This window comes from Myxocyprinus asiaticus, chromosome 14 (genome assembly GCF_019703515.2).
Source record: "Myxocyprinus asiaticus isolate MX2 ecotype Aquarium Trade chromosome 14, UBuf_Myxa_2, whole genome shotgun sequence".
Lineage (NCBI taxonomy): Eukaryota > Metazoa > Chordata > Actinopteri > Cypriniformes > Catostomidae > Myxocyprinus > Myxocyprinus asiaticus.
The window spans coordinates 6,224,230-6,238,382 of record NC_059357.1 but is presented as its reverse complement, the minus strand read 5'-3'; the positions used below and the strand labels follow the sequence as shown (position 1 = coordinate 6,238,382).

General features: G+C 38.3%; 1 protein-coding gene across 1 annotated transcript; it reads right to left on the bottom strand.

The window, feature by feature from the left end:
* Positions 1-4,844: 4,844 nt before the first annotated feature.
* On the bottom strand, positions 4,845-12,259 carry LOC127451872 (WAP, Kazal, immunoglobulin, Kunitz and NTR domain-containing protein 2-like). Its single transcript, XM_051716899.1, has 2 exons — positions 11,924-12,259; positions 4,845-7,772 (listed from the first exon to the last, which is right to left on the bottom strand). Exons 1-2 carry the CDS (start codon positions 12,128-12,130, stop codon positions 6,258-6,260), a joined length of 1,722 nt encoding a protein of 573 aa, XP_051572859.1. The 5' UTR covers positions 12,131-12,259; the 3' UTR covers positions 4,845-6,257.
* Between the last annotated feature and the right edge of the window lie 1,894 nt (positions 12,260-14,153).

Genomic DNA, 14,153 nt, shown 5'->3' with positions numbered 1-14,153 from the left:
TCAGCTGGTAAAACAATATGTTCTTTAGGTATGCAGGTGATTATTAATAGATTCATGACATACTTCCGGGAATATTCCGGACATACACATCTGGGAATGTGGGCATTGTAATGTGACCTAAATATATGATGTAATAACAACTGCGAAACATAATGAACTCTGGTGAATTCTGGTTATCTCTGGTTAAACAATCACAATATAAGCACAAAGAACAACTTTCTTGGTATACTGTATATACTACTAACAGTTGAGCTGCCCGACTCACGGTTCTCTGCAGTTTTTTTTTTTTAAATCCAGCAATTTTTACGTGATGTCTCCTTGGCTATCATGGCATTATGGGTAAATAAAGTGCTCAGTCGATCCGCACTTCAAAATCTTTTCGGAAATAGTAGGTCATCTAGGTATTTCTCGCTTATTGTTTTATGAATACTAAGGATTCGGACATATTACTCCATTGGCATACTGTTTTTGGCGTACTACACAGTAGGGAAGTATAGATATTCGAACACAGTGAGTGAGATGCGACGCAACAGTAAAATACATCTCTCTAGCATATTACCATCTCATGAAAAACAATTAAAAAAACAGCGCAGATGGACTCAAAAGTGTACTCCCTAAGGCAGAAGACAATGCTTGTTTGGGGCCTAACTAAAAGTAGCGATGCTAACTACATTTTTCAGTTGCATGGCAGTAGTTCTTTCACAATAGTAGCCCTTCCAGTAACAAACTACTTTTTTTAACAAATTTTTTTGTCACATATATTGGGCAGCTGAGCGAGGCAAAATGATATGCATTCACCTTAAACTAAACCGTCCTCTCTCTCTCATGTGTAGCATCAGTAAGTCCAAAACATTAAAGGAGTCATGTCGTGAGGAATCAAATTTTCCTTTATATGTTGACATATAAGAGTTCATTCTACTATAAAAACATACTTTAAATTTCAGAACTCAAATCTTCATCCCCAATGCAATAAAAGCATTTATTAAAACCAAGCTGCCCTATGTCACCAGGGGGCCCATTAAAGGAATAGTTCACCCAAAAATGAAACTTTGCTGATAAATTTTCATTTTTGGGTGAACTATTCCTTTAATTCATGATCATCTCTACAGCGAAAAAATATAAATGCCTACTTTACAGCATCGCTCCCTTGGCCCCTCCCACTGGCGCTCTGTTCATACTCAGAGAGGGAGAGAGCAGAACAGACAGGTCTAATGTGGCCTAACTGTTCCTGAACACAAAAGGGAACCCATCTGGACTATTTTGAATTATTTTTGTATATAAGCATGCACTAGACAGACGTCTTTGACCATTGTCATGTATCTCAGGCCGCTTTTAAAAGACACGGTGTCAAGTTAAAACTTTGAAAAGGAGAAGCCATTTGGTTTCATTCAGCTGCTGTGCCTCTTGTTGTTTTGAGCAACATCTGCACCCATCTGTGCTATTTTTAATTGTTGGTGTATGTAAACATGCACTAGATGGACGTCTTTGACCGTCTTGATGTGTTTCAGTGCAGGATGATACCGGAAATTGGATGTGTGTAAGTCTAGTTCACGCTGTGCTTTGGACTATGTACAGTATGTGCATCATGTGGATGTGTCTTCAGTGTATTTCGGCATGGATAGAATGTTTTTTCAGCTCATATCAGTGTGAATTGCTTGTGAAACAGTCATAAAATGATTCAAGCTTTGCAAAGGAACTTTTAATGAAGGATGGGGCAGTTAAAAACACTTGGACCTGATTGCAAAACCGTAAGTAAACAGTTCCATTCATAAATATTTCAAATGTCATAACTCTTTGATAGTTTATGGTGCTGACACCATGTCTACACCAGGTGTGTCCGTTGACGCGACGCGACAGCTTGAGGCTGTCTCCACATGGACACTTCGACACGGACATAAACCATTTATTTGTGTTGTTGGCAGTAGTAGCGCCAGTGTGTGCAGCACAGAATGGAACGGGACAACGGATGCTTCCTGTGTAAACAGAATCATTGATTATAATGGGTTCTATTTCTATCTTTTGACACGATGCACCTCTCGTGTCTGGTGTAGACAGGATGTGTGTTGACAGTTGTGCTTGAGATGAACAGTTTAATATATTTGGATGCAATGTGTTGGATGCACGTTATGTGTAAACCCTGAATTTAGTTTTATTATGTTGTGGAGCTTGTTCAATCTCTTCTGACTGAGTTTCAAATATGGCTGAATTCGAGGGGCTGCACAATGTTAGCCAATCATAACAGTGGGCGTTTATGTTGACGTTTAAAGGAGGCACTTAGGCCAAAACCGAGTGTTTCAGACAGAGGGCCAGAAACAAGGTTGAAAATGGTCATATATTTCTAAATTATGACTGCTTTGGTGCAACCAAAAAATAAAAAAAAATCAGTGGACCTCAGGGAAGACAATAAAACTGTATAAAAAAGAGCATTTCAAAACCCTTTTAAGTGAATCGGTTCGTTTGGATGGCTCATGTAAATGAACCAGTTCAAATAAACAATTCACCATTTCATTTGAGCCCCTGTGCAGATGTCGCTGCGTCTTTATTATCTAAAGTGAAATATTTAGTTAATTAGTAAATATATTTTCGATTCAGTTAATAAAATAAGGTGTTTTATTTAGTATAATTTTTTGTTTTTGTTTTCAAAGCTCAATTAAGTATAAGTAAAGAATTTGGTGTAAATTTATTTGTTGTATTTATGTTCAATTTAGCCCTAATTGTTTAAGACCTTCTTCATTAAAATTATGAAATGCATTTGCAAGCAACTGCTCTTGGTTATCCGATATTTGATGCTGTACATCGGTTGAAAAACTCTCATTGTGGAAGCTCCCACGCATTCCAGACGTCACCAGACTCCTGATCGCTGTGGGAATCTCCTCCCAGTGTGAATGGTACACATATGCATGCCCACTTATGCATACGAAATTAGACATTTCATTTGCATAATTGAATCCGAAAGGAACCGAATACCCTTGTCAAAGCACACAAATCAATGAAAAAAAAAAGCCTGAGAGGGACTCTCAATAGAATAGTATCCTGGATCAGTCTGCAGCAGAAGTACTTCAGCACTGCATGGGGCCCACTAAGATGAGACTGCAGGGTCAGTATGTTTTGGTTAAGAGGCACCTAGTCGGTTATGCAATCTCAATGTCTAAAAGCCAAAAATCCCAACACCAGGTTAAAAAAAATTTATAGTACATTTGTTTTCGATTGAATTTCACCCAAATATATGATTTTAAACTTTACACAGTGTAATTACAAAAAACAGTCACTTCTGATACTGACCAATTGATGTCAGTGCTTCTTCCAAACAATCACAATGGTTACAAAAATGCACCATTGCAACCATAGTTTCTGCTAAAATACTATAGTTACAACTACAGTGAATGCTACACAATTTAACTGTTGCAACTTGGTGTTAGAGAAATAATAATAATAATAAAGATTATAATAAAAATTATGAATTAAACAAAATGGCAGATTTGCTGAAAATCTTCTTATACTGATAATGAGATCCAATGATCATGTATAGTTTTCTAATACCCTGATAGCACATGTACATCACACGGACGTCAATTTGATGTGTGTGTTTTCAACTGGTATTTTTTATGTTCTTTGCTCATCTGCAATACGTCTATAAGACATATGCCAGTAGTTATGTCTTGGCTGTCAATTAGACATTCAGCAGATGTCTTTGAGACATTTATGACTTAGAATGTTTGTAAATCTGATCTTTTTAACATGTTTAGCAGATGTTAATTAGATTGTAATGCTTTCCAGATGAAAAGATCTAAAACATACATCTCGGAGATGTACGTGTGCTATCTAGGTAGATTTCAAAAGCCTTTGAGATAGCTAATACATTGAACTGTTTCCTGATAGCACACGTACATCACCAAGACGTCTATTTGATGTGTGTTTTCATCTGGAAGACGTATTTGTTAGATTGCTGGTTGAAGACATTTCCTCTTGGATGTCAGATTCAATAGTTCACCAAAATTAGACATTCAACAGATGTCTTTGAGATGTTTATGATTTAGAATGTATGAAAATCTACTCTATTTAAGATGTTTATCAGATGTTAATTAGAATGTAATACTTTCCAGATGAAACTTGGATATGAACGTGTGCTGTCTGGGTTGGTAATCATTCATAACTTTATAATTCATAGATTCAAATATATACCCTTCCCTTTATGTTGATTACCTGTGCAGCAATACAGTATACTGTATCTAAAGAACAAAAAAGCAACATAAGAGCTTAAATACAACGTCATCTTCCCAATTACAGCTATTGGCCCTTGAAGTTGGTTCAATCTTAATGCAAAGATCATTTTGAGCTCATATTATATAGTATATAATTTGAGATGCTTATCAACATAATGCGTAACCACCATAGACTCTGAGGGGGATGCGTGGACGGCCAAGATGGATTTGTGTTCAACCAATGTTTTTTTTAGGTATAGTTCGCCCAAAACTCACCCACAATGTTACAAACTTTTGACACACAAAAGAGGAGATTTAAGTCAGAATGACACCCTCAGTCACCATTAATTTTTGTAGTATGGCAAAAAGATGTAATGAAAGTGAAGGGTGACTGATGCTGTAAGTACCTAACATCTTCTTCTGTGTTCCACCAAGGAAAGAATAAAGTTATAAAGGTTTTGAATGCCATTTTTGGGTGAACAATTCTTTCAAACAATACATTCGGTCCCACCAATTCTGAATATGCTGTTACAGTCTTGCCCATCAAACATTCAGCCTTGCTAGCATCCATAACTTGCAATTATCAGATAAGAAAACAACGTCAACATTCTTGTTTTTTGTCAGAGTTTTTATTGCCCGCTGAATTTGAACATGAGTGCTTCACTTGACACTTGTCAACAGTTTTAATGAAACTTCCCCAATCCACATTCCTAGCATCCTCCCCCCAGCCAATCCTATCTCTGATTCTCTCCCTCTTTTCATTAGCCTCTTACAGGGTCACGGATGAGGCCCTGTCAGCCAGGCTGAGGTAGCAGCCATCAGAGGCCCACCCTGGAGAAAAAAAGCATGTGCTATCCCTCTCCGTCCCATCCAGCCCCAGTCAAAGGTTCAAAGCCGTGCCTTTAAAACAGAAAGTAGTGTGTGTGTGTTGGCTCCCCTCCCATGCAGGGTCACAGCTTGGCTGGAGTTGGAGCTGGGGAGATGAGAGGACCGAGCAGCTGGGGGAGGCAGAGGTTCTCACATGAAAGATCCGCGGGAGAGGAGAGAGTACCAGATCCAGACACAACACAAGGGATCAGACTGGCCCCCCATCCCCCTTAGTTGCAACACTTCCCACCAAAGAACAGCTGGAATGTGACCTGTTCCAGAACAAAGGTCAGGACTGACTGACAATAGAATCCATCGTGGTGGGGGGTGGGACTGCTGTTCTATCATAAAATATGTTGCCCCTTATCAAAGCGCATTCAAAAATGCCTTGTGAAGATTCGAAACCCAAGCTTCACCTGTTTACTTGTTCTCAACAAGTGCAATCTTAAAGAACATGTCTTTAATCGCCTCTCTGGTGGTGTTCCATAAATGTTTATTACACTTTAAACTGCTCATAGAATAATAGTTATAATCTCATTATATGTTTGCCATTGTATGATTTGACAAAAAAACATGTAATATACTTTGTAAAGCACATACATAGAACTACCTTTGTTTCAATTTATGGTAGTAACATAATGGTATGGTGTTACAATAAATAGATGGAACACAGTTAAATGATTACAGTGTGAAATACTATTAATTATAATAAGGTGCAAGAGTATTTAATATGTCATATGTTTTTTTTAGTTTAAGTATGACATGGCTTTCATATTTAATGAAATCTTTATGAAGTATAAATAGAGTTTTTAGGTTAGTAAAGTTTAACCACTTGTTTCAACATTCAACCAAAGATTTGAGATCGTTCTGATACAGGTAGATCTGGTTTAATACAACATACATGGCTTTTTAGTCAAACTAAAATAACTGTACTTCTCACACTACAACATGTACAGTAGATGTACATAAGGTAATACTTTTGTATGAAATGGTCTCTCAATAGATAATTCAAGCAGCTCCAAGCTGCAGAAGAAGAACCAGTATGATATATGACTGTAGAATCTACAAGTTGCTTTTTGCAAAACAGCAAAAATCAGTGTGTCTGCTCCATGAAGAAAAGCAGGTGAGAGGCAGGGACATTGGTTTAGGACATCCAGAGAAAAAGGTTGGTGTTGCATCGTAAGCCCCCTAGTACTTCATGCTACTGAACTCCTTTAGGACGTCACAAGTCTTTTTGTTGATAACCTCACGGAGTTTGTGAACTCGCCACACGCTGGAAGTGGCCACAAAGCTGTCGGGCTGCAGCATGGCCATGCCGTTGTGAACGTCCCCCATGATGATCATCTGACCCTCTGCTCTTGTTATGTTTGGACAAGGACAGTTCCAATCCACATTGAGCAGCGCCACTTCCAGAGGTTCCTGCCCGAAGAAGCGAAGCCCCATCTTCTCGTCCTTTAAGATCTCCTCTACCATGATGAGCACGTGTCCAGAGTCATGGTCCTCCGTCAACTCCGAAATATGACCCAAGACCACAAAGTCGCTCGTGCAGAAGCTGGGGACCATCTTCTGTCGGGGTTTGCACACCTTACAGTTGTGGGTCTTGGGGAAGGGGCACATTTCCTCACAAGCTTCCTTGCTCTCAAAGTTGTTCTCGTTTCCGCCACAACCTCCATAAACAAATGACTGGCATTTCTTGACTGCATAGCTATATGCCCAACGTGGTTTGTAAGCCTTGCAGGGTCCTTGCACACTAGGTAAGGAGCAAATTGCCGCTAGTTCCACTCCACATGACAACATGCATGACTCGTAAGAGTTGAAATGATTTCTGTTTTTGTTGCACTGGCTGTATGTAAAGGTGAAGCAGTTGTTGCGTTTGGGTTCATAGTACCAACTAAGATTCTCCTCCCCGCAGTCACCCAGATCAGGTGCTTTCAGGCACTCTTCGGCTGGTAGGCGCATGGAATTAATCAATGGCTGGTTTTTGGTCTGCTCTCTATGAACCACAGAGAGCGAGAAATTAACCTGAATGGAGCCTCCTTGGTTCTTGGCAGTGCAGGTGTAAATGCCGGCATCCTGGGTCTGGGCATTGTATATCACCAGCTGGTCAATGTTGGTAACCACTATGTTTCCTAGCACGTGGTTGGATCGCAGAATGGTGTTCTCCTTGCCTTCAATCTGTTTATCCCAAGTAATCACTGGCTTGGGCTTGCCCGTCACCTCGCACAGGAAGCTAGCTGTTTCGCCTACAAACACAAAGTGGTGCACTGGATTGCTGACCATGATGGGACGTTGAACGTCCATGGGCGTGGTCTCAAGATGGGCGGGAGTGGGTCGGATGGTGGTCTCCTCTGGGAGAGGGCTGGTGTTGGACAAGCTGAAGTGGAACCTACAGGTGACCTCGGTGAGGGTGACGCCCCTGGTGCAGGCCTCGGCATCCATGTAGCATTTGCTGAAGTAAGTCATCCCATCTGAGGCGCAAGTGAACATGGGTTCCCGCCCGCAACGGTCCCGACACTTGCACACCGGCTGGCCGTCCCAGATGTCACACTCAGAACCCTGTTGGGTGCACATGAATTTGACACAGGTCATTCCTTTAGGCAACCCCACTGGACCTTTCTGACCCTGAATGTCCATGTAGCGAGCAGCCACACAGCTTTTGAGTCCGCAAACATTTGCACAGCATTTCTCAAATGGCTCACAGTCCTGGAAGAACAAAGGATTACATCAATTGGAGTGTGCTCAATGTTTGTATAAATTAATAAGAGGGGTAGTTCACTCAAAAAATATGAATTGTGTCGTCATTTACTCAACCTCATGAGGTTCATGTATGACTTTTCTCCTTCCATGAAACACATATGGAGATGTTAGACAGAATGTAAATATCAGTCACCATTCACTTTCATTGTGTGGAAAAAAAATAATGTTGACAGGCTGTCAGTCCCTTACATTCTGCCTTATCTTTTTTTTTTTTAAGTTTTTTTTTTAAGTCTTTCAGGTTTGGAATATCATGAAGGTAAATGAAATTAAATTTTTGGGTGAACTATTTATTTAACATGTTTGAAGCTAATGTATGACTGCTAGCAAATCAGTTATATCAAAGCTAGCACAGGCTAATTAATTTTTTAATTTTGAAGAATTAGAAAACTATTTTTACATTTATGCATTTGGCAGATGCTTTTACCCAAAGCAACTTACAGTGCACTTATTACAGGGACAGTCCCCCTGGAGCAATCTGGAATTAAGTGCCTTGCTCAAGGACACAGTGGTGATGGCTGTGGGGATTGAACCAGCAAACTTCTGATTACCTGTTATGTGCTTTAGCCCACTACGCCACCACCACTCCCATAAGTTCATAAAAGGCATGCAGTTGCTTAGGGATTGTTGCACTCAAGGTTATTGTCATAAACTAAATCTAAAACTAAATGTAAAAAAAAACATTTTTGTAAACTGAAATAAAAATTAAAATCAACATAATTGGAAAAACTGAAACTAAACTGAAATACATTTTCACGGCTCTGAAAAAAGTAAACTAAAATATAAAATAATCGTAAAAAATATTTAGTTTTCGTTTTTGTTACGATAGGTTTTTAAACCTTTAAACTTGCTATCACCTTAATACGAAGATGGCACTAGGCAGCGATAGCGCTAGCAGATGGCCTATTGCCCTCATTACATTAGCAAAGACAGAGCAGGAGGGAATCACTACAGTACATCATGGAGAGAAGCAAAGCAGGTAGAAAACTAAGGTGACCAGAAGTCGGTCCCGGATTTATGAGGTGCGTTCCGGTGTCCCGTCATTCTCTAACCAGGACAGGGAGGGAAGTGGACGGCCAGATGCACAACAATAAGACAAGTAAATCACAGTAACTTGTTTGAGAAACAGATTCCTCACAGGTCTTAAACTAGCAGCTTCTAAATGCCAAAGACCTGCATTGCTGCAAGAGGATTCTTGGACAAACAGAAAATACAACATTTATTTATATAGGAATATCCATTTGTAACATTCTAAATCGTCTCTAAACTACATAATGTGCATTGTGACTGAAACACATTCCTGTTTCAGGTTTATTCTCATTCACGTATGTCCATGTATTTTGGCTATTAAGTTAACATACTATACAAAACTAATATAATGCAATATCATAGAGGAGGACATTTATCCTCTATGATATTGCAGCAATTATCCAGATATGGAATGAGATTAACATAAACATTTCACACAGTGTTTAGTGAGAGATATGATTGATTCAAACACTAATAGTGGTTGGTCTGTAAATGTATAATTGTATCACAGTTGTAATAATAAAATCTTAATTAATATTATGGTTATTTAACATATTGAGATATTATTATAAAGTAAATTGTAGCACTTGGTTACATTATGTTTTGTGATTTCTCATACCTTCTTTATATAACACCCATCTCTTGAACACTTTTGGCCTCCAGCGGGAGAGACAGGGCAGAGAAGAACAGTACAGCACCGTGAGCGAGAATGTTACCCGCTAGAACAGTTTATTTTGAACAAGAGGGGTGAATGTTTACAGAATTTAATGCGAGAGTACAATACCGAACTGATGCGGATTGATAGAAGCGGGATAGCCCGTCTGTGCGCACGATGGTGCGAGGAACCGGATGGCGGAAAAAAAAAAAAAATGTTACGTGAAAAGTCAAAAGAAGATCGCAATGTATGTAATGGTAACTATTTCAGATATTATTAATAAAACATGGGAACTTGTTGTGTGGGCATTTTTTTACCCCCATATTTTGAATTTTGGGGATATTTTTATCAATTTCAGTAGCATTTTTGTCACGAGTCCCCATTACTTTCCGACACTATTGGCATTGTATCTTTCTAAGGTATATAAAAAGTTTGTTTTAGACATATAGTAATAAGTAAACAAGTTATCCCCACATATATGTCAAACTACATTGTGTTGATGTTTGACACAGTTAAAACATTGCCTACCTTAAAAGCAAGTGAAGTTTAATCAGTGGTTAAACTTGTTCAAACGGTTTCCCTCGTACCTGAATGAACGGCTCCTTTCCGTAATAAAATGAAATATGCAGAAAATCACAGTATTACAGTTCTTGTACAGTGACAGGGCAGAAAGTCTTGGAGAAGCTAGAGAAGAGAGGACACTGGCGGCAGTTTATGCAAACTGCTGTGCTCATGATGCTGTACCCTGTGGGCTTCCATCGTGCCGTGCACAGCGCGTTTTAGTTTATAAACAGATTTAGCGCTTAGAACTTTCTTCTTTGCAAAAATTCAGAAATATTATGTAATTTTTTGTACTTTGTAATTGTGGTGAAAAAGTTGAATACTTCATTTTTAATAAACTCAAGTAAAAGTACTATTACTTATTTGTACTTAAAAAAAGTTGAAAAATTTGAAAAATTTACTCAAGTACTGTAACAAGAGTATTATACAGTATAAACAGTATATATATATATATATATATGCATGTATTGTGAACTCCCCAGGTGTTCCAGTTTGAGACTTTCAAAATCTGGTCACCCTATACACAATATTCTCAGCTGTATTTCACAAGGTGGGCGGAATTTCCGGTTAGCTAGCGGAAGTGCGACTGGTTAGTGTTTTGTTTGTAGAAGGTCTCTGCCTGCTTGCGTGTCATGCGGTTAGATTCTTGCTTTTTAAATGTTGTAAGATGTCATCCCGGACAATGTGTGCAATTAATGATTATCCTAATATGAAATTCAGTTGGTCTTATTAAAATGAAGACTTGAAATATTAGAAGTATTATTTAAAACTGTACATTTGTCCAGCTATATGACCCACGTTGCAGAATATAGAATTCTGCAACGAATACAGAATTCTGTTTTCCCCATTCTATATCACTTGATATAAAAACTAAAATAAAAACTAAATGTAATGAAAAACTAAAACTAACAAAAAACTAAACTTAATTGGAGCGAAAAATTTAAAACGAAATAGAAATAAAAATTAATTTAAAATTTAAAACTATTATAACCTTGGTTGCACTCATCTTGCCAATCATCCATCAATCACTGATGTCTTTAAAACATATTTAATAAGACATTTTCAAGTGTCATAGTGACTGAAATGCATGACTTAATATAAATGTAATGACATATGGATGCATGGTGATATTGCAGACGTTTTAGGCTACTTTATCATGAAATTATATGGTACGAAATGTAAATTAAATGCTACAGTGGTTATGTTGTGCTAACAGCATGCAGAAAATTAACATGGTAACCATAGTTTCTGCCAAAATAGCATAGCTAGTGCAACTATTGATACCACTGTGAGATAATAAATTAATATTGGAGCAGAATTAGAAGCATTCAAATATGTTTTAATGATATTTACAGTATTATTGGAGTAGCAATAGGCTAGTTGTAGAAACTATGATTATCATGGTACATTTTTGTTTTACTTGTAATATGGTTAACATGGTATATTTTTTAAACAAGCAATCCCTTATAAAAATATACCATGTTAACCATGTTTTCACCAACATGCCACAGTTACTAAGTTATTGTTATTACTGTAAAATCATAAATTAATATGGGTACTCCTTGTTATTTTAAACAAAACATTTTTGTCAATGTAATTTTTTATTTTTATGACAGTTGTGGCTAATACCAAGTTAATACAGTTTTATTTTAGTATCAAAAACTATTAGTATTTTTACGGAAACTATGATTATAGTAGTTTTATTTTACTATCAATAACTATAGTAACAATGGTATTTTGTCGGAAACTAGGTTACCATGGTACATTTTTAGTTTAGTTGTATTATGGCCATACGATGCAAAACTTACATATGAGACAGGAAGCTGATACGTATAAATGAGAGTGCTGAACTCACCTGATCGGACTCGCACTCTCGCATGCAGGTGCTCATGGCATCCACCCACAGGTTCGGGTTCATCTCGTTCGGACACATTCCCGCGTGAGAATAAACCACTTTGGACACTGGCATCATTGGCATAGCTCGTGCGCGTAAGTCCAAACGCCAGACGCACAACTGTCCCAGTAAAAACCAGATCCATCTGGGAAAGAGCATCCACCACATATCCACGCGATAGAAATTGCGTTCAAAAATATAAACTTTCCAAGTGTGAAAAACAACCAGTGTCCGCCAAAATAACGCGTAAAATTGGGCAGATATACAGTAAGTGGGGACCTTGGATAAAGTCGAGGACGTCTGATCCGTTCAAGAGGCTCGTGGAGTGGAGGAGAGGTCGATGCGCCGCGCTACATTCATTAGTGCGGGGAGATTATAGGTTGAGGGTTTAACCCTATGACTTAACATTTAATATACTTGGTTTCAACCCGTCCACTCTGTATTTTAGCAAATATATCCATGGCAGGTACAGTTAAAAAGCACACTAACTAATATCTTCGACATTTAAGAAGCACAGTGGCACCTGCATGAACACCTTTTAACCCTACACTACCCAACAAAAAGTCTTGCTATGTTCAGAATGGAATACTAATGCTGAAAGGCATATTGCACACACTGCATTTTTTAAGCAAAAGCACTGAAGCAGTATGCAATGATAAACATTTCAAAAGGAAGTTACTACATGGTTACATGATCTTACTATGTTGCAGGTTTAGTTTAGCCAGCGGCATCCAGTTATCATCTAAAAAATAAATAGTTAGCATTTATTTATTTATTATAATTTTATTAATTTTTTTTATTCCCTTTTCTCCCAATTTGGAATGCACAATTCCCACTAATAAGTAGGTCCTCGTGGTGGCTCAGTTACACACCTCAATCCGGGTGGCGGAGGACAAGTCTCAGTTGCCTCCTCTTCTGAGACAGTCAATCTGCGCATCTTATCACGTGGCTCGTTGTGCATAACACCGCGGAGACTCACAGCATGTGGAGGCTCATGCTACTCTCCGCGATCCACGCACAACTTACCACACACCCCATTGAGAGCGAGAACCCCTAATCGTGACCACAAGGAGGTTACCCCATGTGACTTTACCCTCCCTAGCAACCGGGCCAATTTGGTTGCTTAGGAGACCTGGCTGGAGTCACTCAGCACGCCCTGGATTCGAACTCGTGACTCCAGAGGTGGTAGTTGTGGGGAAACATAGTCTATAGTTAGCATTTTTAAAGCTGAAGCAAAAATGTCAACATGAAACCAAAATTGATCTTAATTCTCTTAATTCACTTTGCTGGTCTTACTGTGCATGATTCATCTATGTATGTTATTCTGGCAAAATGTAACAACTTGTCTCTTAAATGGCTGACTTCACAGATTTCCCTTGTTTTCCAACCCTCCCCTCCAAACGCCTGCTCCATTCTGGTATGCAACACCCACTTTTCACAATCCAATAAATTCCTAATGGATAAAAGTCCAGCCCAATATTTTTTTCTTGTTGAAGATCCTGTTTCACTTCTGAAATATGTCAGATTACGGAAATAAAATGGGTTGCAAACACAGTTTCATGTTGACTTTAACGTAATCCTTTCAAGTAATGAGTCAAGAAAGATGCAGTTAATATTTACTCACTATTTATCTATTTATCACTCTGGAATGGAACGTCAGTATGAGCTACAATATTTGAGTTACAGTATTCTATGTAGTATGATATGTTGAATACTGCACATCTTTCTAAATGTAGCATATTATCCTGCAGAAATAGTAGTATGGTATCGTTCTATGCTGAACATAGCCATTTTTACATGAAGAATCACTCTTAAAATTTATGCAAACACACCGTATTTAAATGTCACACAATAATTTAAAGTTGTATAGCATCTACGTTTTAATCCTTCAGTAACACTCACCCAAGAGATAATTTATTTTTACTCTGACTTCAGTAGACATGGGAAAGTTGACTCCAGCTGTGAGGTATATTAAAGGGGTCATTTGGTTCAAAGATGCAGCCTATGCTGTCAGCAGAAAGGGCAGTAAAGACCAGACCTACATACAAAACGGTCACACAACATGTATCCCCCTAATATTTTGTAGTTTTTCATTAGACTCATCAACGTCACTTTAAAAGCAGATGCTACATAGGGGAAAGTATTTGGTTGTTTTTTCTTGGAGATTTAGTTACGAAGTACAGGTGCATCT